Below are 26077 nucleotides of genomic sequence, written 5' to 3'. Positions count from 1 at the left end.
TCAGCTCAGACTCAGCGGGTGGTGTCCTTAGAGAGCTGTGCTCTGGGGCGGGGGTGGGGGGGGCGGTTGTCGTGCAAGGGCCACTCCCTGCCGCCATCCTACTTCTGTTCTGGGCAGGATTTCCATTAAAAAAATTAACATGAAATCGCATCTTACCTTAATGAAGGGCTCTCCAGTTTAGCCGGTGTCTTCACACCTGATATCTCACCTAGGCCTCGGGATGGGCCCGTCTTGCTATTTTACTGTCAAGGAAGGTGAGGCCCAGAGGACAGGAGCAGCTTGTGCCAAGATGTGCGGCTGGGAAGCAGCTCAGCTGCCCGTGAATGCGAGACCTGTGCTTTCCCCCGACTTCAATGTTAAAACTCCCTCCCCTATCACCCCCGCTTTGAGGAAATGAGGAGCAAGCCCCTTCCCACCCCACGCCATAGCCAGGGGGCCTCAGCATCCATGCAGACCCGGGCTTCTCCTGGTCAAAGGCCTCCATCACCCCTTCATCACCTGGGGCCCCGCTCAGAGGGAGAAATCGAGGCACAGGTGAGCCTGGGTGAGAAGCCATCGTCCCTGGAATCTCAGCACCACGGTAGGAGCCCCAGTTGTCCCCTTTGCCTCATCTGAGCCTGATGACAATACTACGAGGTAGGCAATGTGGGGTGTACCTGTCAGGTACAGGTGAGGAGCCCGAGACCTGCCTCCTGATGGGGCCTCACGGGGAGCTGTCATGAGCTGAAACCAGTAGAGTCCTAGCTGCCAGGCCACCAGGCTGAGCTGTCCTCACTTGGCCCCTTGACATGCAAGATGCTGCAGTGGCAGAGACTTGCAAGTCCCTGACTTTCTGCCCCTGAGCAAGCAGGGATTTAACGTGGCAGCTGGCTGAATGCACACTCTCTTTTTGTACGTGGTTGGTTTTTATCTCGTGTTCTGCCCAGCGAAGAAGAATGGTATTTGGAAACTGACCACTCAGAAATGTAGTTTCGGGGGGCTGAACGGCCTAGCCTTATCAGGTCAATAAGGCGTGTGTTTGTGCCAGGGACGGTGGGAAGCATGGACGGCCTCGCTCCCTGCCTCAGTATCCCCTTGTGCGGAGCAGACAATCATTCGGTCTCACCTACTTGGGAAATGGGTTGTAATGGGTGAGGTCCTTTTGCTAATGGCAGAAGTCCCAGCAGCACAGTTCAGGGCCTAGAAAGTCCAGGATGAGGACTCCTTCTGAACCAGAGGCAGGAACATGCAAGGCCATGAAGATTCCTAAGCTGCCCTCTGAATGCTTGGCAGGTCACGGCAGTTACGTCCAGCAGGGAGAAAACACTGTCTGCCCTTTCTTTGTCTGGATTTTTCTTTCCTCTCTTCTGTCCATCTCTTTCTCTCTCCACTCTGTCTCCCCCCGCCCCCATTTCCTCATTTTAGGAAAGAACCATAAAGATCAGACTAGACCTTGAAAGCTTCCTCCCACCTTTGACTCCTATAGTTGTTTTTGAAGGGGTGGGGTGCGTTTGGTCCGGGCTGTTGGGCCAGACCCTGCAATAGAGGCCAGAGGCAATGCCAGCCGTGGTGCAGTCGTCTGCTCTGCACGTGGCCTGCCGAGCCCGCCCATGCTCTCTCCCTCCCTGCCCTGGCTGCTCCCACCACAATGAGAGGGAGGGTGTCGGTGCTCAGCACATTGTCTTCCCTGAGATGGGCAGCACTGCTGGGCGAGAGCTGAGGGAACCCCCGCATCCCTGGAAAGCGCAGCGTTGGCCGTTTGCACGCAGCTCCGCTGGCAATAGCCTGCCTGCTGGTTCTCCAGATGCCTCTTCCTTTGGCTGGATTGAAGCCTTTAAAAAATGACACCTTGTATTTTATTTCACTCTTTTCTCTGCAAGGTCCTAAGACGTTTACAGGCATGAACTCTATAGGCTTTATGGAAGCTCATCAAAAGGCAGAGGTTGTTTCCTTCATCTTTATAGAGTGGAAAATAAAAGCACAGGGAGATGGAATGAGTCTTCTAAGAGCACACAGTTCTTCTGAGAAAAAAGGGGAAATCCAGTGCAGGATCCTAGCACCTCGGGGAGATCTGTGCCAACCCAAAGCTGCTCAGTGGAGGTTTCTGGAGACCCCTCACCAGCCATTGTCAAGGTCTTCTACACTCCCCAGTAGGACTCCCTAGCTGTGACCTTCTGCTTACATGGGGGTCTGGGAGCCTGGAATAAAACTGGGAGAATTTCAGCTAAAACACTTGGGGGGACAGGGAAATGGGCCAAAGGTTTTTCTTGCTTCTTCCCTGACTCCTGAAATTCTCCCAGAGTCAGAAGCAAGAGTTGGGTCAGTGTGTCCCACAGGGTACCTGGGAAAATAGTCTCTTTAAGGGATGCTAAGAGGTGTTCCGGTCAAAAAAGTGGTTTAGGGAATAAAATGCTGAGAGAATTTTAAACATATTTCTTCCTAAAAAGACTTTACAGACCCTTCTTGTAACAATTAGGAATGTCTTACATGGTGTTAGAATGCACTGCGTTTCAGTACATTTCCCAAAATTATTTGCCCAAGGAGCCCGTTTATGGTAGAAGATCTTGTGGGACTGGGGTTCCATGGAAGACACTTTGGGAAATGCTGGTGAAGGTATGACAAGGTCAGGCTGCCTGCCCTCCTTCGCCGTGTTCTAAAAGAAGCAGAGAGCCTGAAATGGGACACAGTGAGGCACCTGGGGCCTGCTGAGTTCATCCACAAACCTTCCAGTCCTCCCATTCCTCCTTTCCCCGACCGATTGTCTGTACATGTCTCTGCCATGGTGTTGTCGCACATGTGTTAACATTCCTAGTTCTCTGTTCCACACGTTCGAGTCCTCGTCTGTGTGTCTGCTCAGCAGTAAGTGTGTAGATGTGGAGACCTCGCCGCTCTCGCTCCCCAGCAAGGCTGTGTGGAGCCCATGCCCATGGGTGCTGGCCCAGTGCTTTCCCAAGGGATGGTGATGATGGGCCATCTAAACTACCAAGATGGTGCCTGGAGGGGTTGGAGGAGGGGCAGGGAGACCACGGCGTATAGTGTAAAGAGACTCCAGGGATCTGTGACTTTTTGCCATGGTCCTGCAACCTACTTAGATGACTGTTGACGGGTTACCTAGTTTCTCTGGAGCTGAGTTTTTCATGTAATAAAGGAGGGATTTATAACAGATGATCCATCTGTAGGGATTCTTCTAGCTCCAGAGTTCTCTGACTCAGTACCTCCACCCATTGCCCTGGTGCTCGCTTCTCATTTTCCTCCTCCTTCCTTTTCAGCTCTTAACCATCGATGACAACTTCTGTGGCCTGGATATGAACGCCCCCCTGGGCGTGTCTGAGATGGTGCGTGGCATCCCCGTCTTCACGGAGGACAGGGACCGCATGACTTCTGTCATCGCATACGTCTACAAGAATCATTCTCTGGCCTTCGTGGGCACCAAAAGTGGCAAGCTGAAGAAGGTAGGACAAGGTGTCGTCATTTTGGTTCTTGTGGAGACAGCCTGTCCCCGCCAGGATGGATGTTCTCTTGCATTCTTTTACTACCTTGGACCTGGTTGGCAATGATACAGGTTTGAGCTAAGGAGCTGTGTTGCTGTTGAGGTCATCAATGATACTCTTGTCCTTTCTGTGCCTTCACATGCAGGGTTGTTGTGGGACTCACAGTGGGTGAGTGTGTGGATCCATCTCTTCCATTGGGCTGGTGTTCTCCTGAGAGGTGTGCATCTCCAGGTTGCTGGGCCATTCTGAATATGGTGTATTCTGTCCAACTTGGGCTTATGCCCCAAGGCAATAGCTTTATGAGGCCTGAGTGGTTGTGGAGGATGGACAGAGGCAAGGGGTATGCCTGTTCCTCCTGCTTCAGCCCTTCTGGCTGGTGCATCCATCTGAACTCCATTCAGGGAAACCAACAGAGGAAAGTGTAGTACCTGTTGGAGTTGCTGTTAGGGCTAAGAGCCAAGTCATGGGACGGGGAAACCCTGGATGTTCTGGGGGCACAGAACTGCCCTAGGGGGAGTGATCTGGGGACGTGAGTTTTCCTCCTCGTTCTTCAGAAGCTTGCTGGCTTCAGGGGCACTGGGTGGCCTTGGCCCATCCGCCGTGTTGGGGGCCCCTAGCTATCTAGAACTATTTTCTCGTCCACCTCTGCTTGGGTTCTCATCTCAGTGAGTTGGTGCTGGCCCCATAGGGTGCCCTCCTTACTTGGATTAAAAGCCTTTCTAAGACTCTAGGCAGTAGGTCCTGTTTTCTGTTGGCTGATCATCGTACTTGAGTCTTTTCCCTGGGAAATATTGATGACTCCATGTGGAGATCCTGCTTGTTTTAATTAGGCTTCCCTTGGAATTAACTGGACATTGTGTGATTCAGATGGATAAAGCAGCACTGCCAGATCTGAGACTGAATTTTGATGGCTGCTTTTCTCTTTGCTGTGTTTGTGGGTGTTAGCTTGATGGTCAAGGGGAAGTGCTCTCTGCAAATCTAGGGACTGTGCCTGTTCTCCCATCCTACTGTGTGACAGCCCATTTCAGCAGTTGTTTTTTTCTTTAGAGTGTACGTCTCTGTGGAACAGGCAGTGGGGCTGGAGGGGGAGAGGTGGGGAGCAGAGTGTGTGGGGGTTGGGAATGTGTGTGGAGCAGTTACATGCATAGCAGCTGGAAGAAGAAACATATGTTGGGGAAACGCCATGGCACACTGCAAGGGTGATGCAGGCAACACGCCACGCATCTGGGATTGCCCACCTCATCGTAGTGTGCTGCCTTCTGTGTCAAGTTAACAAATAATTTAACCATCATCCATATAGCTTTAAGAATTACATTTTATGGTCTGCCTTCTGTGAAGAATATATTAAACACAATTGAATGTTTTCTTGCTGCCTTGACCTTCTCGTTTAGATTATTACTCACATGTTGAACGGGGTTCGCGGACGCCCAGGGAAGATGCTGGGAGGTGTAGGTGTGTTGTGTTTGATTGCTGTAGTCTTCCCGGCTCTTCTTCTAGCGTACCGTGTCACTCAGCACTTCCAGATGCTGCCAGGAAGTGCTGGTCCACATCAGCGCCTTTCTTCCTCCCTCAGTCTGCGGCTTCCAGCTTTCAGTGAGCTAGGAAATCAGATAACCAAGCTTGCTGAAATTGTGTCTGATAAGCCTCAGTATAAATCAAGGAGGGAAGTCCACGGGCTGTAGAGCAGGGACTGCGGGGATGTTTCCATTAGTTGCTCATATGACTCCATTCTTCACTAGTAGTCAAGGAATTTGATTTGCTGGCAAAGCGAAGTCTGAATACCAAAAGCATTCCCATATGCAGTTCACACAGTGAAATGTCTTGACCTGCTTTGCTTGCCCTGATGGGTGAATAAGTACTGTTGAGGGTAAATAAGTAAGCAAGGAAATTTGGGGTGCTTTAGCTCTTGTCTCTACTGAGCCCAATCTCAGTGCAAGGGAGAGGTGACTTCCTGCAATGTGCTGAAAGATGCCCACCCCCTAAACTTCCTACCAGGTGCCAGAGGATCCTTCACTTTCTGGCCAGACCAAGTAGACCCTGTAGAAGGTTTTTGTTTTTGTTTTTTTCTGCTGTTGTCTGAGCTGGTTGGTATATGGTGTCAGTGAAACAAACTTTGAAAATTCAGTGCACGTAACAGAACAGAAAGTTGTTTTCTCTTGGCGGCGGGGGGGAAGATGTTTCTTGGCCATGGCTGCATCGTAAACCCAAGACGGTCAACTTGCAAATGTGTGCTCTTGGTCAGAGGGTGGACAGAGGCTCATGGGGGCTGGCTCCCTCTCCCCTGTGGAAGCCGGCCTCCTGAGGGGAGGTGAGAATGCAGCCCATCTCCACGAGTGTGGGCTGAGGACACCTCCGGGAGCTTGGGCAGGCCAAGCGCACACAGACATCCCTCATGGGGCAGGCTGTGGGCAAAGCCTTGCCTTGAAGTGTCCCCAGAGGTCAGCCAGGCCAGCAATGACAGGCAACACCTGACCAGGAGCCTTGGGACTTTATAAACCGTGGGCTGGCCTTTCTCATCTTTTACTCTGGGGGGTGGGAGGGCTTATATAAGAACAGTTCGGTTTCAGCCACCTGGGACATTACATTTAATTTCCAGAACTATAGTGGGACTGGTGAAGCATAAACATTTGAGAGGTAAGACCAGAGGGTCACGTGGAGGGGAATGAGCCAGTGGCCCTCCCGGGGAAAGCCAGGCCATCAGGGCAGCCAAACTTTCTGCTCCACGAGCTCTGAGTGGGAGGCTTTTTAATAGTTTAGCTGAAGCTCAGCTACCCTCCTGCAGACTCAGCACAGCTGGCCCAGGGGGACAGTCTGAGTTGGTAAAGGAAAGCCGGGCCGCCGAGTCTGTTGTTTGAAATAATAAAAAGCGAAACTGGCCAGTTTATTTATTTTTTCTAAACAATAGAATTTCCCAGCATCCTTGCTCACTGAGCACCACTCCCCTTTCCTTGTAATAACTCTGCCTTGCTTTTCCCAGAGGTTATCAGGACCCCATTCACCTTTTGGGCAGAGGCCCAGCCATGAAAAGCTCTTGGACTGCAGGAGGACTTAGCAGGAAGTTTTGTGAGCTACTGAAACCAGGGGGCGAGAATAATGGAAATCACACTGTCGCCGTAATTATAGAGCTGGTTTCTCTGAGCCCTGTAATAATCTCCCGTGTGTATCAAGGGCCTCGCAGAAGTTCTCTGCAATATGACAAGGGACTCAAGGTGGGAAGGCTGGGTGGAAGGGGGTTGGGAAGTTTGCTAAGAGTAAGGGAGTTTTCTGTGAGTTTCAGGGGTCCAGGAGCTAGGCTGTAGCTATCCATGGGCTGCCTTCAAAATTACTGCCTTTTCATTTTGTTTGAAAGGTGTGGGTCCCCATCATTTGCGACCTTGTCTCTGATGACCATAATTTCACTCCTTTAGTGCACACGTCACATGAGGCAGGGGGAAAGGAGGTGAGGAAAGTACCAATTTGGACGTCTTATTTTTTCTGATGTGTGTGTGCTACAGCTGGCATTGGCATCCTTTTCCATGGGCTGTTAAGAAATGTGGCACATAAATGCTTCAGTCATGAGGAGGTGCCTAGGAAGTGAGGAATAAGTCACAGACTATTGCAATTTCAACTATAGGGAAAACTCTTAAGGCAAACACCATCCTGATTTGCCTTAAGATGTCCGTTTAAATCTGGAAAACTTTGAACCAGCTTGGGGTAACGAGGTCAGTGTTGCCTCAGAAGGACAAGACCTCTTTGCTTGAATATTCCAGCCATAAGTCCACCCTGCTTTCTCTGTCTCTGTTACATTTTTACCCCTAAGTGATCATATTATATGGCTGCTGTTCAGCAGTGAATTACTGCCTGACATTAGGGGGAGAGTAATGTTCATTGTGAACCAAAACATCATAAACTTCTACTTGAGGTGTGCTTGCTCCTTTCATTTTGTGATTGCATCTTTACTGGGTGTTTTGTTAGGTTGAACCGCTCACAGGAAGGGGCAGGACACTTGGTGGATGTTTTAAGCAGAACCCTGGCTGGCCCTGCTGCTGGCTTGTGGTAGGGTGTGTGTGTGTGCACATGTGAGCACACACACGGGCAAACCACGCCATACCAGCCCCTCTGGATAGGAACTGGGTGTGTGTCAGCATGGAGGGTCAATAGCAGTAGATAACACAAAGTCATTCTTCTTGGGAATTGTCATGCAGATTAATTCAGTCTTCCTAATTTTTTTTTCTTGAGCCTCTTTGAATTATTTTTACATTTTGTTTTATTTTATTTTATTGAAATGTAGTGGATTTACAGTGTTGTGTTAGCTTCAGGTGTACAGCAAAGTGATTCAGTTATACGTATCTATCTGTCTTTTCGTTTTTCAGATTCTTTTCCCTTACAGATTGTTACAAAACACTGAGCATAGCTCCCTGTGCTATGCCAATAAGTAGCTCCTTATTGGTTATCTGTTTTATATATAGAAGTATGTATACGCTAATCTCAAACTCTTAATTTATTCCTCCCCCGCCTTTCCCCTTTGGTAATAATAAGTTGTCTATGTCTGTGGGTCTATTTCTGTTTTGTATATAAGTTCATTTGTATCCTATTTTTGAAAGATTCCACACATAAGTGATACATACAATATCTGTCTTTCTCTGTCTGAGCCTATTTGAAGTTGATTTGCTCATGTTCTGTAGGCCCTGACCGTGGGTCCAGAAAGGCAACCAGCCAGAGGTGGAGGGAGACCCACCTGAAGCTGTGTCGTTCTGAACATAAGTTCTCAGGAGTGGGTGCTGTGTGTATGTGTTTCTGTAATGCTTGAGTCACAGAGCAATACCAGGTCAGAGATGCGCGGCCCCTGCCCTGAAACTTCCTCAGTGTATCTGAGAATTCTCCTTAACATTCACCTGGAAATTTAAATCAACTTTAACTAAAAAGAGATTCATGCCCCGGGAGGCTCTCCAGATGGCTGGAGGCATCACAAAATCCAATAGAGATACAGCTGGAACTCCAGCTTGCCCAGGGCCCTGCCATCAGAGCAGAGGCCGAGTGTACCTGGTGTAGGGTTTGGTCAGTTTGCTCTGACATGTTAGGAGTTTCTCAAACCAGAGCTGCTGGTCAGTTTGCATGTGTTTAGATACCCAAGCAGAAGAGAAATATGGAAGAATCAATGCTGGACAATTTCCATTATGGGAGAAGTCCATCAAAGCTTCTTTTTCTTTTCTTTTCTTTTTTTTTTTGGTTATTTTCCTCATGTTATTTTTTTGCGTTTCCCACCCCTGGTTTTGCAAGTAGTAAGCCTGTATAGATCTTAACCTGTGAGTTAAGTGAGGGGGAGGCTGAGGATGAGGGTGTCGTAGACAGAAGAGCACAGCAGATGTTCCAGGGGGGCCCCCTCCTTCCTCTGACTTTACATCTGAGCAGGGACAGAGAGACAGCTGTTGGGTCCTCAGTCCTTCAAGCCTGGGGATCCTGGGACTGGCCTTTAGACAAGCTTCACCTTGTGCCCACCCATCCACTTCTCACGGTCCTCCTCCCACCTCGTTTCAATCTCCTCCGCTCGGTCGTAGGCCTTTTTGTCCATGTTGTACCCAGGAGATATGGAAACCAGCTAAGCCTGGCAGTCTCCTCTTGGGTATATCTTATATTCTTGCACAATATCAAGCCCTCACTCAACCATCCTTTTTGCGTAAATGTGTCCTCACTGGCACTATTTTCTTATCCTATCCTACTTTTCACTACTTGGCCCTGAGGCTCACCCACTGTCCCTGCAGGTCCCTGGTAGGGATCTCAAGTGGCCACCAGTGCTGACCTGAGTGGGGTTGGGGTGGTGTCCTCCCAATTTCACATCTGCTGCAGCCCTTCCTAAGGCAGTTCGATGCCAAGAGCTGGGGCTTAGACTCATTCTCCTCCTGGTGTCCTCTTGAGACACACTTTGAGATCCCCAGAAAATACTACCCTGGAAACATTTATCATCCTATTTTCCAAATGATCATTGCTACTGCACATGATTTAAGGAGATGGTTTTAGGTGAGCTTTGCCAGTTCAAGGTTAATTGATACATGTGTGCCATTTTTTTGAATCATATGTGCTTGTGTGTATATATATATATATATATATACATTTGTGTAGAATGATCCTGATTATAAATTAAAACGCAGACATGAACATTGAAGAAAGTGCTGCAGAAACACCCCAAATCATAGAGCGCACTCAGTCAGCTGATGCTCAAATGCCAGACGCGCTGGAGGAATTCATCCAATGACACATGCAATTGAAGTAAAATATTGTGCTTTACAAGAACGTATCATTAAAATGAAAACTAGCAGCATATCAGGAGTCTGGCCATGTAACCAAGACAACAAATATGGGAAAGGATAAAAGACATGATGTACCAGAGGAAGAGGGAGGAAGCAGAAGGCAAGAGGAGGAGGTGGGCCCCCAGCTGTAAACGGTCCCCTCACTGTTGGGCTCATAGCTGATAGACTCTGGATGGGAAGAGAATAGAATCCAGATGGTGATACCAGTGGCAGCTCTCAGCAAGGACAGGACCACGGGTGGGGAAGGCAGTGGTAGCCAGATTGACTCAGAGCCCACCAGCTGAAGCTCTGATTAGGGGTCTGCTTATAGTTCCTACTTGTTCTCAAGTGACTTTCTGTGAATGTGGCCACTGGGCTTACTTCCTGGTGGTGTCCTGGTGCTCTTTCCAGCAGCTTTGGTTTCTCATAGAGGCGTTCACAGTGACTTCTAAAAGAGCTCCTCGAGTCTCCTGCGTTCACTCCATGCCTTCTATCCTGTCCCCAGGGGACACAAATGTATTGGTTATGGATTGATGTGTAACAAATGACTCTGAAACATAGAGGCTTAAAACAACACTTATCTCACAGGGTCTGTGGGGCAGGATTCTAGGCCCGGCTTAGCTAGGTCCTCCGGCTCAGGGTTGCACACAGACTATAGTCATGGTGTTGGCTGGGGCAGCCACCATCTCCAGGCTCAAGGACGGACTTGAGGAGAGGGAGAGGATCCTTGGGAGAGGATCCTCTTCCAAGATCAAGCACGTGGAAGTACAAGGCCTCAGGTCCTCACTGGAATCATCAGTCCCTTGCCATGTGGGCCTCTCCGTGACGGCCGCTCACACCACATGGCAGCTGAGAGAGAGAACCAACAAGAGATGGCGAGCATGATGGCAGCCAGTCTTTTTGCTAATTTCAGAGGTGTCATCCTATCACTTTTGCATCATCCTATTCATTAGAAGCTAGTCACATGGTCCAGCCCACACTCAGGGGAGGGGCGTCCACAAAGCAGGAATACCAGGAGGCAGGAGTCATTGAGGTCATCTTAGAGGCTGCCTGCCACACGAGGGCTTTGTTTATGGACCATCAAGGACACCGGAACCAATATTTTTAAAGTTCAAGTTGAGTTGTAGTGATACAGGAAGGGGCACAGCCCTGCTCAGGAACCAATGTGGCCCCAGCACTGAATCCTGACTGCTGGCTCCCAGAGGTTTTGATTGACATAGTAGAGAACCCAGAGGATGAGCAGGATGGGGCGAAGTGGCCTGCCACTCCCACAGGGCCAGAGGGTGCCCCACCATTCTCAGCAGGAGGTCTGGGAGCTTGTGGGGGCCGTCCTGGGGGCTCTGCCGATCTTATGGAAACAGTGGTGGTTTATAAGGGTGGATGAGAGAGACTTACGTTTCAAGTCGGGAACTGATGAGAGCTCGGTGTCCACGGAGAATCCATGCCTCCTGACTGATCTCTTTGAAGGATTACCTAGCTTTTAGGAAAGGGTCATTTTCCTGTGAATTAGAGCTGGCAGGAAAGAGGATGAGAAGGGAACTCTTCTCTTGTTGCAGAGCACGGGCTTTAGGCATGCGGGCTTCAGTAGTTGTGGCTCACAGGCTCTAGAGCACAGGCTCAGTAGCTGTGGCACATGGGCTTAGTTGCTCCGCAGCATGTGGGATCTTCCCAGACCAGGGATCAAACCCGTGTCCCCTGCATTGGCAGGTGGATTCTTAACCACCGCGCCACCAGGGAAGTCCCGCCCCTCACATTTTGAGTCTCAAGGGTTCCGGCTAAATTGAAATACCAAGGAAGAGGCTCCCACCTGAGAGACTGTGGGGCTCCCCCCTACACAGCCTCTTTCGCATCACCAACCTCCCTCCATGGACAACTTCCCTCTCGAGGGGCAATTATGCTGGAGCCCATCCCGCAGCAGAGTGGGCAGTGGCCTTGGGGAAGGGCCCAAAGTTTTCCGGGAAACAAGCTGTGCTTTTCCACTTACCACTGACCTGCCACCCAGGACTCATTTGGGGTGTTTGTCTTTGGGGTTCTCACTAGAATTCTCTCTCCGAACAGCCTGTGGGACTGTGTGTAGTGGTTCTTGATTACTTTTCCTGTTGCTGCTCAGCCAACATCCCTGTCTTTACTCATTTGCTAGACAGCTGCAAACTGAGTCATATCCCATAACTGCTTGGCAAGTCCTCTGCAGCTGAGGACCTAATTATACCATCTCCTTAGACCCCTGGTCATTTTAGCACCTATCTCCACCAGTCCCTCCAACCTTCTTTTTCTTTCTAAATGCCGGTCCCCTCCACCCGAGCCTCTTGGCTTTTCTGTCCTGGACCTACTCACCCCACATTTACTCTCTCAGCTCTTAACCTTTGCTGCCTGTTGCTGTGCAGCATTGGACTCTTAACACAGGCAGGTCCACTCTCAGATGTTATCTTGACCAATTACCCCGGATGACTGTAGGGTAGTAAGTCACGAGGCAGCTCTGGCTCCATGATTTCTTTATAGATTTGGTGGCTTGAGGGACACTGTGATCAGATGGTTTACTCTGTTGACCTGCTTTGCCCTGTTGGTGCCCGTGTGAGTCTTATTAGGAAAAGTGGGCCAACGAGTGGGTCCATGAGCAGTGGGTGTTGGCTCAGGGGTCCTCCCCCCTCCACAGTCTCTCCCTTCCTTAGGGCCACTCTCTGGCATCCCCAGTGCCTCCCCTCATCCTAGTTTTTCTGCTGGGACCTCCTTCGAGTCCCCTTCCAGAACGTTCCTCCCCCCTCTCCCCCAAGGCTCCAGAGGCCTTGGAAGCAAGCAGGGTGGAAGGGAAGACATACAGGAAGAGGCTCCCCCACTCCGCTCTCGCCAGGGAGATGGCCTGTCTTTCTGCTTAACCACTCACTTCTCCCACCAGATTGAGAGTGTGCCGGGGCTGGGGGAGCCGAACTTGAGAGTGCCCTCAATGAATGCTTGGACTTGAGAGACCAGAATGATGCTGAAGCCACCTTATGACCCGCTCTCATCACTGCATCCACAAGTTACACCAAATCCTGCTGCTTTCCAGGTCTTCCCAGCGGGAATCTCAGTTGCCAAGTGTTGTTTCAGGCAGGATTATACCTAAAATCACATGGGTATCTTACAGGCTTTGTGGTTTCTGATAACAGTGAAGGTGGTTAGATACATTTGGTTCCTTCTTAAAGATCTGTGAGTAGATAAATTCTTTAACTTGGTCCTTCTGCTAACTTGCCAGCATTCCCCACAGTGTTCACTCAGCTCCTTCCCTTTCGTCCCACCTTCCCCAAAAGAGCACAGCATTTATCCATGCTTTTCTACCAGATACAGGATCCCTTTACAGATATTTTTCATGATGGGTGCACAGGCTTTTTGAGAAGTTGTATGTACTTATAACCATATTTTAAATGCTTTAGATGAGCATGCATGGAATGTCTTATTTAATCTTTATGATTAAAGCTCTTCTGGGTCTTCCCCCAGACATACCAGGCTTGGGAGAGGAAATTAACATTTTAAACCTCATTCACAGAATCCATCTTTCTTAGATCCCACGAGGTTTAATCAAGCAAGATCAGCTGAGGCCCTGTATGGACCTGAACTTGCACGCTGTTGGCCTCAAGTGCCACTGTGGCAGCTGGGGTGCTAGACTCCTCCATGAGCTGGGCAGGGTCAAGGCCACCTTGATGCAGGTAGACTGACTGCTTCATTGCCTCAACTAGGTTGTGGGCTTCTTAACCTGATGGAAAGGTCACGGGCTTAAGAGATACGAGTTCATCAAAGGAACCAATAAATCCTTTTCTAAACTGAAGAATCCTTTTCTAAAATTAATAGCCTCTGAATGTATCTATTTTACCAACTTGAGTTTTTATTCAGTCACATTTTGATTACCCAGAAATCATAGGCAATAGAAGTTTTCAAAATCTGAGAATTCTTCCTGAGAGGAATTTGTTCATTTTCTTCCCATAAAAAATACATTTATTAACACATCTGGATCTTTCCCCCAACGTTTCTAAGCCTTTCCCAGTTAGAGATAGGTGCCCAGCACAGTGCTTCCCTGAAGGTAACAAACGCTAAGTAAAAGATGTATTTGAAGGGTGACTCTTGGGTCTTAGGGTCTTATAGTACCTGTGTGTGTGTGTGTGTGTGTGTGTGTGTGTGTGTGTGTGTGTGTAAGTATAGGTGTATCAGCTAGCTTAGGCTAAGTCATGCTGCAGTAACAAATGACCCCCAAATTTAAGTGGCTACAACAACAGCATGAGCTCGTTTCCAGCTCATGTCTATGTCCACTCTGGTTTGGTAGCAGCTATGCTCTATGTCATTTATTTGAGACAGAAGCTGAAGACATACCAATCTTCTTCCTGGCAGAAGGAAAAGAGAGATGGCTGTTAATGCTGCTGCTTGGAAGTGGCACATGTCATTGTCCCTCACATATTATTGGCTAAGCCAAAGGGAATGGTGTGGAGAGTGTATCCTCGCCACAGGAAGAGGCCTGGTGCATATATGTGTGGGGAGGTGGGAGGGAGGGGCAGAGAATATTTTGTCAATAATACAGTTTACTCTGAGGATTCTTATTGTGAACATCGCACTGAATCAAGACACATCGACTTGGTCCATCCGTAGTGTGTTAGGTGTTTCTTGAGTTAATGAGCACATGGTATCTTCTTACTTAATATTGGAGAAGAGGTATGAAAAATACAGGATGTGGCTGATTTTACGTCATCAAGCCCAGACATAGTGTTGGAGACTTTTTAAAAAATGCAATCCTCTGTCAGCTTGTTTTCCTGTGATTTGCTTTTTCTTCTGAAACTGAAATTAGAATTGTTCAGTTCGTTCCATTAGTCAGGCTCTGGATGTTTGTATTTCCCTGCATCCAGTTTTCCTACAGAGTGAGGGTACTTTTCTACTTAAATACAAAGATTAGATTGTGTTCAGCAGATGTCTCTTGGGATAATTAAATTATCCAAATTTATTACATTGTTTCTCTTAACTACAATTAAATGGAGCCTTCCAAATGAATTTTCCCCATTGCTTCCAAATTAATTTAACCCCTCAAAATTCTCCTACTTCCCCTCTGAATTCTGCTTTTCTGACTGTGAATTCCAAAACACTCACTCTGGACATAGGCAGGACCTCTGGCCCTTGAAATTCATCCTCCAGGCAAGAAACCCAATCTGGGAACTCTGGTTCCAAAGCTGACTACTGACTCAGGACCAGCTCACAGACCTCCTTGTCAGGGTTCCCCGCCATCTGCTCCTCTCAGGAAAAGGCAGAATTGCAGAGCTGGAATCCTGAATGGAGGAAGCCGTCCTGCAGATTGGTTTGAAAAACATTGATTTTTAGCCCTCAACCTCATTCTGTAGATTGCCAGTTTTTTGGCTGACATGTCTTACACTTACATCACATTGATGATGTCTGAGGAGTCATTGAGCATCCATAACTGGGTAAAATGATATGTATTTTCCTGGCTGAGCTAGTGGCACTGATTGGAAGGGGCTTGGCAATCACAGAAAGCTTGTAAGGAGTTGCCCTGCTGCAAATATGCTAGGAGGAGCCCTCTGATCCTTTCCAAGCTCTTCACCTTCTATTTTCAGGTGGGTAAGAGATATACCCACATATGCATGACTGTGAGCCCTCTCCCACACATACATACACATTCATGTCATAAACATGCACATGTACCTAATCCCATGCATGCTGATGTGTGCACACACACTTAGGAACCAGACCCTTCTCTTTTTAAAAAAATTTTTTTATTGAATTAGAGTTGATTTACAGTGTTGTGCTAATTTCTGCTGTACAGCAAAGTGACTCAGTTATACACATACATACGTTCTTTTTCTTATATTTTTTTCCATTATGGTCTATCCCAGGAGATTGGCTACAGTTCCCTGTGCTACATAGTAGGACCTTATTGTTTATCGATTCTAAATGTAATACTTTGCATCAACTGACCCCAAACTCCCAGTCCATCCCTCTCCCTAACCCCGCCCCGGCCCACCCACCTGGCAACCGCAAGTCTCTATGTCTGTGAGTCTGTTTTTCTTTTGTAGGTACTTTCCTTTGTGCCATAGTTCAGATTCCAGACCCTTCTCTTTGCGCTCAAGCCTGGGGCTGGTCCTCCCTGTGATCTGCCCTCTTGGACTGAGCCCCGCCCACCTCCCTCACGTGCTCTCTGGGAAATTAGCAGCATGCCATCTAATCAGTTTACCTCTGACTTGCCCACTTTGGCTTCTAGATGATGACAGAGTGGAGCTATTTAGCTGTCAGATGCTGTGACTATCGCCCAGATGGACAGCGCCTCAAATATCAGAGTGGTTTCATTCTCGTGTGTGTGTGTGTGTGTGTGTGTGTGTGTGTGTGTGTGTGTGTGTGTGTGTGGTTGGGGGATGGGTGGGTAATGAGTCTCCCAGTTGCTTTTTGAAGTGCTTCATGCATCTGCCTTTAATTTTAATGCCTCTTGCCTGCTGACCTCGCTTCCCGGCAGCCAGCCTAAGTGTGATTCCCATAATTAGCTTACTGGTAATTTAATCTCCATGCTTTAAATCTGATTGTTTTTGAGGGACTTGGGTCTGGGGACAGGGGAAAGGGGAACTCTGCTCCTTGTTTGACCTTTGTTTTTGTCTGGACTCTTTCTCTGACCGGGGCAGGATCAGAGGGAAATAGCTGGGTTGGGTGAGGGGACACAGGGAGAGAGAGGCTCATGGCATCATGGGTAGATTCTAGAAAGGAAGCTAAAACAAAACTCTCTCTTCATTCCCTTTCTTCTAAGGGGTCCCCTTCCTTTGTCCTCATTTCTCCCCAGAAGATGAAGGCATGTGAGTGAGGGTGCACAAATGCTTTAAGATGCTTTGGTGAGGAGTAGCTTGAAAACGAAAAAGTGATAAACTCCCTCCGTGGTCATGGCAGCCATTCTCTTAGCCAGAGGAAGGCAAGAAGCGGCAAAAGGCGCCACTTGATGCTACCCTGCTGCTTCCCACGTTCGCTCCTAGGCATCCCCACAGGCTTCGTGCCCAAGCATCTGCCCAGGTCTGTATCAGGGGTTGTCCATGCCTCTTAACTGCTAAAACCAGAGCGGCATGTCACAGGAAGAGTTGGAACCGACAGCTGGGCAATCTCGACTTTGTTGCTGGCTGCACTCCTGGTTTTGGGCAAATTGTTTGCCTACATGTATTTCACCTTTTGAGTAACTAGCATATTAATGTGTGCACCCTCCGTCTCTTGTATGAATGAGCTGAGGAGAATAGTTCTTCACATCTGGAGAGCAGTCCTGGATTCAGTAGGACGAAAAAACGAGGAAAAAAGAAGATGGTGAGGATCAAATGATTTTCTGTGCTTAGTAAACTTCTAAGGAGAGTCTTCAAACTCCATGGATATCACTCATGTGAACCCAGGCAAGGTAGAAGAGCAGAGGGTAGAAGGTCTCAGGGGAAACCTCGGAGGCTCCAAATAGATGCACTAACCAGTCCTTGTGGGATTTAATTGTGTGTGTGTGTGTGTGTGTGTGTGTGCGCGCACGTATACGCTCCGGATCTCTTTGGAAGAACTTCAGGAAGCCACCCCTGGCTCCTCCCTGGGCTGCTACTACACTGAAGTGCTGTAACGGGCGGGGTGCCTAATGTGGGTGAGGGAAGGGGGCCCAGGGCATGCTCAGATCGGAAAAGCTTGGGATTCCTCCTACCACCTCCTGCAGCCTGGAAACAAGGTATTTGATTTATGAGCTAACTTTTAATTAAAAGAACAGCAGGAACAAAAATCTCATTTTTCCTCTACAGGATCAATGGTTCACAGTCTGAACTAATTCTGTTTCTTCTCCGAACGCCCCAGCGCTGTAGGGGCGTGTGTCTATGTGTGTGTGTGTGCAGACGCGTGTGTGACGGGATGCTGGCACGGTGCTCTGGGTCAGACCCTCTCTAAGGATTCTTTGCTCCTGCGGCGGACCCTGCCTCTACCCTCTAGGGCTTGCTGTGCAGCCCCAACGCCGGCTTCTTGCCCTGTATCACAGTTTCTCGTTGCAGCTCCTTCCATCTTTACTTGAAGAGACGCTGTCAGTTCCAGTTTAAACAGCTTTTTGTAGAACTTTCCTTCCTTCAGCCACAACGATGTCTACGCTGTCTTTGGCGGAAGGAATTGTATTTTGGCGGTCACCCCAAATGCTCAGTATGTGTTGATTTATTTCTCTGACAGACCCTCATTACATCCCATGGGCACTTCCCAATATGGAATTTATCAGACTCACAGCCCTTCTTCTCTGGGAGTTGATGGTCTCTAATATGACTAAATCCGACATGGAACTCACCCCTGGTGGGTCTGGGTATAAACCTGGCCTTTCTTATCTGACAACTTCTATTTTCTATCACTATCCATCACCTTTAGCAGTGTGAGAGGGACCACTGTCTTCTGTGTGTCCTACCTTCTAGAAGCACCAACGTTTATTTGATATGTAGAAATGTGTTTCTTTCTATTTGCGAGGTATCCAGACCATTCTCTTAGAATTTTCATACCTCCCTTCATCAGGAAGGTCCGTGGAGCCCTGTCCAGTGGCTGCAGAAGCAGGAGTCAGGGGTCCTCATCCCAGACAAAGGGCCTGCCTGCCCACCACTGCCCTCCTGGGACTTGGGGGGCAGCCCTGGAGAGGAGCCACTGTGGCTTCTTTGCTCTCGAGGGAGAATCTGCCCACGAAACACACTGAAACACCTCAGGAGGACGGACCAGCAGAAGTCCCCAGCTCAGATAAGCCAGGAAACCAACTGCGGGACCACAAGGAGGGAGGAATTTGGGTTTGCACTCAGTGACAAATTCTCATCCTTCTGCTGCTGGCTCACTTCGAGGGACAAGGGACAGTCATCCCTGCACCCCCCTGCCCCACCTGGCCCTTTGCAGGGCTTTGGTCTTATTTGCAGCAAACAACAGAGGGAATGAACTCCAGCCCTCCCCCACCTTGTGCCGCTGCTGCATTTATAAATCCCCTATCACAGCACGTCCTGGTATAAGCACGAGTGGAGGTTTGCAGGCATGTGAGCCACCAGCTTACAGTCAGGATGTGTGTCACTGCTCTCTGCGGATCTCAAAGCGTGCTGGTATTTGTGGACTCACCTTGAAGCGCCAGCTCACAGCACCGGGGCTGTCCGGGCTGGGGTAGAGCAGGGTGGCAGTGCCCCAGGCCTCTCCCAGCCTGCCCTCTGCTCCCACGCCCTGGCATCCTCTGCACCTGCTCCTCTTGGGTGAGCCGAGGGAGGGACCCCTATGCCCTCCACCTACGTTATGGGACCAGCAGTGACGTCCACTTTCCAACTTGTCAAAGTGATGTTTCCCAGAGCACTTGGAGGCCCTGGGGCTGTTCTGCAAGATGAGATATTGGTGCTAAATCTGTCTTTGCTGACAGCCCAGAACCCGGTTCTAGGGCTCCCTGGCAGGCTTGGGAGGTAGTCGGCTGCGGGCGAGTCCCACATGTGCCCCGGCTCCCGCCACCACCTCTGTCTGGTGAGAGGTGCTTCCTTCTCCTCTGACAGTTCTCACCTCTGCTTTTCCGGATTCCCTGTTCTAAAGATTTGCTTTTGTGCGTATGACCCCACCTTTGTCCTGAGCTGAAAGAGCCTGCATAAAAACCAGCATAGAGAGTGTGCCCAGACTCAGGAGAGATGACATGCCGCTTCCTTGTTTGTCCTCGAGTGTGGACAGTTGTCTTGCATCGCAGGCACTGATGGTTGATGTTTTCCAAGTCCACCTCTGGGGACGTGAGCTGAATTGGGTACCAGAGCATCCTCACACTCCCGCACGTCTGTGATCTATCGTTCTGACAAATGAGCTTGGAACTCGAAGGGTCCCAGGGACTATTGTTTAGAAACAAGGCTTGGGAGTCCCGTTAAGGAAGGAGGCCCGTCTGAAATTGGAGGAGAAGACAGACTACTGCTCTCCTGGAGAGAGGTCTGGGCCAGAGCTCCACAGAAGTAACAGGAGGCACACAAGCTTCCCTGCTGGGAGGACTCAGTCAGCAGCACCTTCAGAGGAATCAAGCCCTGGGGAAATGTAGGGGAGGGAGCAGCAGATACGTCACCAGGTATTAGAAACAGCACAAACTTCTTGTCTTACAATTCTGTAGCTCAGAAGTCCCACACTCACTGGGCTAAAATCATGATGCCAGCGGGGCTTTGCTCCTTTCTGGAAGTTGTAGGGGAGAATCAGATCCCTCACCTTTGCCAGCTTCCAGTGGCTGCCCACATGCCTTGGCTCACGGCCCCCTTCCTCCATGTTCAAAGCCAGCAGTGTGGCATCTCTCTGACCTTCCTCTAGTGCATCTCCTTCTGACCACAGCTGGGAAAGGGTCTCTACTCTTAAGGATCCGTGTGATTGGATTGGGCCCGTGTGGATACTCCCAGATAATCTCCCCTTTTCCATGAGAAGTAACATAGTCTCTAATTCTGGAGATTAAGATGTGGACGTCTTTGGAGGGGCTGTGATTCTGTCTACCACAGTAGAAAGAGCTCTAACACATCTGCAAGATTGTTGGGGAGGAAGTGTGAGGTTGAAAAGTTAGGGAAGCATACTGGGACCAGGTAGGACCAATGGGAGGCCCACATCCAAAGAGAAGATAGGGAAAGTATTTAAAAAGATTGAAAATCCCATCAGACTTTGCCATGGCTCCCAGGCAGAGTACTTCAGCTTCTCCCATCCCAGCCAGATGGGGTGAGGACAGTCCTCCATGTTTCTGAGCCCGAGAAGCTCCACTGGTCAAGACAGCTTTGGGCTTTTCCTCTTGGACATTGGAATGAGAGGGGCCCTCTGTGAACTTATCAGTTTCAGGGACTTTATTTGGGGTCTCATTATGTGTAGGTTTGCTTTCCCTTGGTTTCAGAAGAGCTTTTGGGGGGGAAAAAAAAAGGAAGCTTTTGGAAAGCTCATCTGTGTCTTAACTTTACAAGGTAAAGAAGACTTTGTTTCCTGCAGCGTGTGCAGCAGCTACCAAAGCCCAGTGGGAAGATCTGGAATGAAACCTGTCAGCCCGTAGGGCCAGTTGTAACAGCTGCGCACAGTGTCCCCGCCCCCAAAGGGGAGTCACCATCCACCTTGATTATTTACCGGTTGGGAAACCGTGATTGGCCAGGCTCATGTTTGTGTGTCTGTTTTTGTTTCCTTCCTGTAATTTCCCAGCACCAGGGCCAGCTTCTGCTAAGGTTTATTGTTGAACAAGATATGATTTTGACATTATGAGATGATCAAACAAGAGAAGAAAAGGGCCTTTATGTCCTTGGTGATTTTAGGTGGGCAGAGCAAGTTCGAGTGGGCTAATGGATTCGTTAGAACAGATTGAAGTTCGTCTTCAATCTCGTGTGTACAAAATAGGACTAACTTCCAGCCACCGGGTGAATCGTCGGTGAAAGCTGGTTCTGCTTCGCAGGTGGAAACCACTGCTTCATCAGTCAGGGTTGGGGAGGGAAGAGAGAGGCTGGAAGATGAGAAAAAAGTGAGCAGCTACTGTGTGCTGTGTCCTTTGCTACCCATACCTTACAGTGAACGTCTAGGGCTCTCACAGCAACCCTGCATGGTGAGGATTTTTGCTTCAATTTTACCCATGAAGAAACTCGTATTCAGAAAGGCAGGGTGCTTGTTGGCACATAGACTCCCAAACCCATGCCCTTATAATACATTGTTATCTCCGCCTTTATGGATAGAAATGACTTTTTTTGTTCCTTTTGCCTGTGTGCGTTTTAGAGCTCAGTTTGGCTTCCCCGTCAAATATCCAGCTCTGTGTAGGGGTGAGGCAGGGGCATGTGGGGAGTTTGAGGCTCCAGAAGGAAACACTTGGTACTAACATTTTGGGGTAGCTCTCCATGCTGGAAGCTTCTAGGCATTCCAAGGCGTGTGTTCTGAGCCTCAGAGAGAGTGGATCTTTTCTCTCACTGCCTGTAGAAGTCCCTGGACTCTCACCACAGGCTTCTGTATTGCAGGATTGATCTCAACTGGGCTTGTGAAAATGAACAGCTGATGTGTTATATAATTCCTTTTCTCTTCATAAGTGTGTGTAACAGTATGTACATAAATATAGTGTGTGTGTGTGTGTGTGTGTGTTCGGGGTGCGTTCCTGGAAAAGCTGAAGAGGACCTGTTTGCCATTTTTGATGACTTATTCTGAAGCGTGGCTCTGCCTTACTTCTCATCATTCTGCTTCACCTAGTCCTGCAGGAAGAGGGAGAGAAGTAATAGGACAGCAGGCATAGAAAGGGACCCTAGAACATTGTGTGGGCCTGTGACTGCCACTTCTGCTTTCTCACCATGAGGCCAGGACTCTTCCCTGTCTGACCTCTGCTCTTCGGGTTCCTGAAATGAGGATTTTTTTCCCTTCACAGTTCACTGGGATTGAGTGTGCCAACTAATAACACTGTTAGGAAAAATTATTTGTGCAGAGTACGTGGGGAGTATGTATAAACATTCATTTACAAAATGATTTAATGGGGACGGTTTCTAAATAGAGTCTTGTTAATGTGAATTATAAGTTTTCAACAATACCCTGTGTATGGGTGTGTGTATCAGTCATTTAAAGCCTTACAGTTTGATGCTCTATGGTGACCTAAATGGGAAGGAAATCCAAAAGAGAGGGGATATATGTATACGTATAGCTGATTCACTTTGCTGTACAGTAGAAACTAACACAACATTGTAAAGCAACTACATTCCAATAAAATTTAAAATAAATAAATAAAGCCTTACAGTTTGAAAGTAAAAATTTTCCTAACTCCGTCGTAATTACTTCAAACTTATCTAAGCCCGGTTGATACCAGACTACAGAGTTTTGTGCCAGTTCTTCCAGAGAATTTAGAAGGAGGGGCTCTTCCAACTCAGTCACGCCAGGATTGATTGGGGAGCACACCCAGGTCTACCCAGGGAAGCAGCCAAAGAGCCAGTTGGAGGCTGGGTGTATATGAGCATGTGAGAGCCATGTGTAATTACCTCTGATGGCGTTAGAGGGGACAGGTGTTTCATTAAGTTTGAGAGATTTGGAACATTTTAACTCTACCACGGTGGGATGCTGGCATTCCAAAGTGAGCTAGCAAGGATCCCACTGCCAAGAAGCTGTATTTCTCAGCAGCGCTGTCATCCAGGGATGGCATATTTTACCACTTGGACACCACTGTCCTAGACGATGAGCTTATTTAAAATATTAGAAAGACTCGGAAACAATACACTCCCACACCACTTATGAATGCTCTTGTGAGCCATCACGGGAATAGACTGAAAGTCTGGTCCCTGGTTCACCGCTTTGACATTTTGTGATCTTGGGCAGTAACCTTGGCCTCCGTGTGTGTTAATTTCCCCACTGTCTTTTGAAAGCCAGGAAACGAGCTAGTGAAGCAGACCTTTGAGGAAGCCCTCAATGAGAGCAGCCTGGGAGTGGACCAGTTTTCCGAGCCCAGGATTGGTGGGCCAGGTTGGCCCAAGCAGGGTAGTAATGAGGCCAAGGTCTTTCACGTGCCCCCCTACAGGGAGACAGCAAACAACTCTGGCTGGTGGCCTCAGGCAGAACCCTGATCCCTTGCCTAATGGGTCACCTTGACCACAAAAGTGTGTGACTGATGCAGCTCTGGAAAAATAATGCAAGCCTCATGCCCTCCCCATTGTAGGTGGTGAGCCTCACACCTCTTTTGGCCCAAGATCAGCCACTCTGCAAAGCTAGGGGGACGGCTCCAGGGAGGGGGGCTCGGAGCTCCTTCTCTTGTTTGGTTACTTATGAATCAGGAGACAAGCGAGCAGGCAGGAGAATCAGGGCCTGTAGGACCCCAACCCCTTCCCCACCAGGAACTTCCCCCCCCAGGAACTTCTCGGGCTGTCCTGCAGCTTTCCCATGTGTGAAACAAGTGGTAGGTGGTATTACCTGATGGGGCTCTTTAGGGAGTTGCTAATGGCTACTATGGCCAGCTCAGGGGGCCGGGGGTGACAGTGCAAGTTTCTCTAAGAGGCTACAACACATTCCAGACAGGTGACATCCCCGCCCTCCCCGGAAGTCTCCTACTCAGAAAACTGAGAATTTGTGAGCAGATGACTGCATCCAGGGCCATACTCATTTAGGCTTCTGGAGAATTGGCTTGGCAGTTTGACTTTATGAAAAGAGTACAGAAAATGTTTACAGAACTACTGAAGGAGGGAAATGGAGGGGTCGGGAAAAGGAAAAGATGGAAGAGATGGAAATGGGGTGAATGCCCCACAGGAGGGGTTGCGCCTAGAGAAGATTGCTGTTCGGGTGCTGTTCACATCCTGCTGCCACGCTGGGAGCCTGAGTTACGCACCCCATGCTCCTCAGTTAGTGGGGCTGAACCCAGCACAGGGGGGATTTGTTGTCTGGCCAACATGTAGTGCGTGCTTGCTAAGCGCGGACGTTGCTCTGGTAACATGCACCTATTCATTAATTCAATCCTCAGGACTGCCCTACAGAGCAGACATACTTGTTATTGCCAAGGACACGAGGAAACTGAGACCCAGAGAGGTTCAGTGGCTAACCCAAGACTACGTGATTAAAGCCGTGGAGGCAGGATCCCAATGCAGACTCCTCAGAGCCCATGCTTGTACCCATCACGCTTTACCGGTCTCAGGCTGAGCACACCGTGGTCATCCATGACGCCTCCAGCCTCCCAGGAATATCACATGGTACCCTCTGCTTCGTATTCATCCCTCAGACTGAAACAGGCCCTCTCTCTTGCATCCTCCTTGCCCTGAGATCTTTGGTAGCTAAGCAGTGATAGATGACTTCTCCCTGCCTATCTGGTTGATGGCTTCAGTATTTCCATGTCCCAGGGAGAGAGGCGGAGCCAAGTGGCTCCCACTGGCTGACCTCCTGATGTTTCCCAAGTTGAAACCCAGCCCCCGGCCGTGGGGGCACCCGGGACGGTGGCCTGTCATTGCTCATGTGCTTTCTACTCCCTTTGAAAGGGACGCTCTCCGGCTCTAAGCTGGCATCTCTGCTTCCCGAGCCTCCTCCTCTTTTTCCAAAAATGTGCATTTCTAAGGAAGCAGATGGGCTTACGGGTGCTCTTCCAGCCCCTCTCTCCTCCAGCTCCACAGGGAGTTTTCTCCTCCTGGGTTTTCTGCTTTCTTTCCTTCCCCCAAACCTTCTGCCCATGTCCCTTTCAAGTCTGTGAGAGCACTTTGCTCATTTGGGCTCATTGGCCGGAGCTGACACCCCTGGTGGCCATGATCCTGGTACCACAGCACAGGAGAGAGGAGGAGGGGCTTTTTCTGTGAATGAGACAATTCCTTGTCCTCAGGCTCAGTGGCCACAGGTCCAGGGAAATTCTGGTTGGTGTTACTGTTGGACTACATTTTCTCACTTAGAAAACATTGTCATTATTTGGGTGGGGGACGAGGCCCTCAGGTGACTTTGCTCCAGTCCAAGCACCAAGATCCTCTTTCCTAGACGTCTTACGAGGCTTTAGAGCAAAGGTTTTGAAGCATTTTAGAGAACTTTCTTTTTTTGTTGTTTGTGTTTTTTTGGCGGTACGCGGGCCTCTCACTGCTGTGGCCTCTTCCGTTGCGGAGCACAGGCTCCGGACGCGCAGGCTCAGCGGCCATGGCTCACGGGCCCAGCCGCTCTGCGGCATGTGGGATCTTCCCGGATCGGGTCACGAACCTGTGTCCCCTGCATCGGCAGGCGGACTCTCAACCACTGCGCCACCAGGGAAGCCCAGAACTTTTTCTTTGAATAAAACCTCATAAGGAAGTCAAACATAAAATATAAAAGTCAGGTCAGGTTGAAGTTGGCAGGGTAGGTGAGGGGAAGAGGGACATGATTTCAGGGCTTGCCTCTTTGTCTTCCCACTGGCCCCCAAGACTCCTAGGACACCTCATGATTGCAGGAAGCCCTACGGAGTACAACAGGGCACCCCCATCCTACACAGTTGCCTTGTGGGTGGTCTAGACTGAATGATGAAATTGTCCTGGTGTCTGGGCTGTGTCCTGTGTCCCCTGGGTGGACCTCCGGAGAATGGGGGAGGCATGTGTGCGAGGGGATGAAAAGAGGGAGGGGAACTTGCACTGATTCACTGTCACACCCTCACAGTAGATGGTACCTGTCCTCCCTGGGGCTGCATCAGGCTCTGAGTGATGGTTCTTACAGGGAAGCCAGCCCCCGAGAAGTGTCTTGAATGTGATTGGGCATCCTCTCTCTCAGCTGTATACCTCAGGGTTATGAGGACAATGGCTGTTGGCCAGGCCACCTTTGTCTTGAGGATGAGATGTTTCCATCTGAGAAGCATCCTTGAAGACAGGTGCTGGCCCGCATGCCAGGTCAGGATTGGTGTCTACTGAGCTTGTGCGACAGAGTATCTGAGCTACTAGTGTTCTTTGAACCCTGTTGAGAACGGTG

General features: G+C 49.3%; 1 protein-coding gene across 2 annotated transcripts in view; it reads left to right on the top strand.

Moving 5' to 3' along the window:
- The window catches only part of PLXNA4 (plexin A4), a 614743-nt gene that overhangs the window by 247834 nt on the left and 340832 nt on the right, over positions 1 to 26077 (top strand). For both annotated transcript variants that reach the window (XM_081243430.1, XM_081243431.1), the window contains one exon: positions 3249 to 3431. In XM_081243430.1, the coding sequence (XP_081099556.1) occupies positions 3249 to 3431 (183 nt within the window). The remainder of the gene's footprint in view (positions 1 to 3248; positions 3432 to 26077) is intronic.

Source organism: Mesoplodon bidens (genome assembly GCF_964165515.1).
Source record: "Mesoplodon bidens genome assembly, chromosome: 9".
Taxonomy (NCBI): Eukaryota; Metazoa; Chordata; class Mammalia; order Artiodactyla; family Ziphiidae; genus Mesoplodon; species Mesoplodon bidens.
Note: the sequence above shows the minus strand (reverse complement) of the source record. Positions and strands in the feature narration are given on the sequence as shown.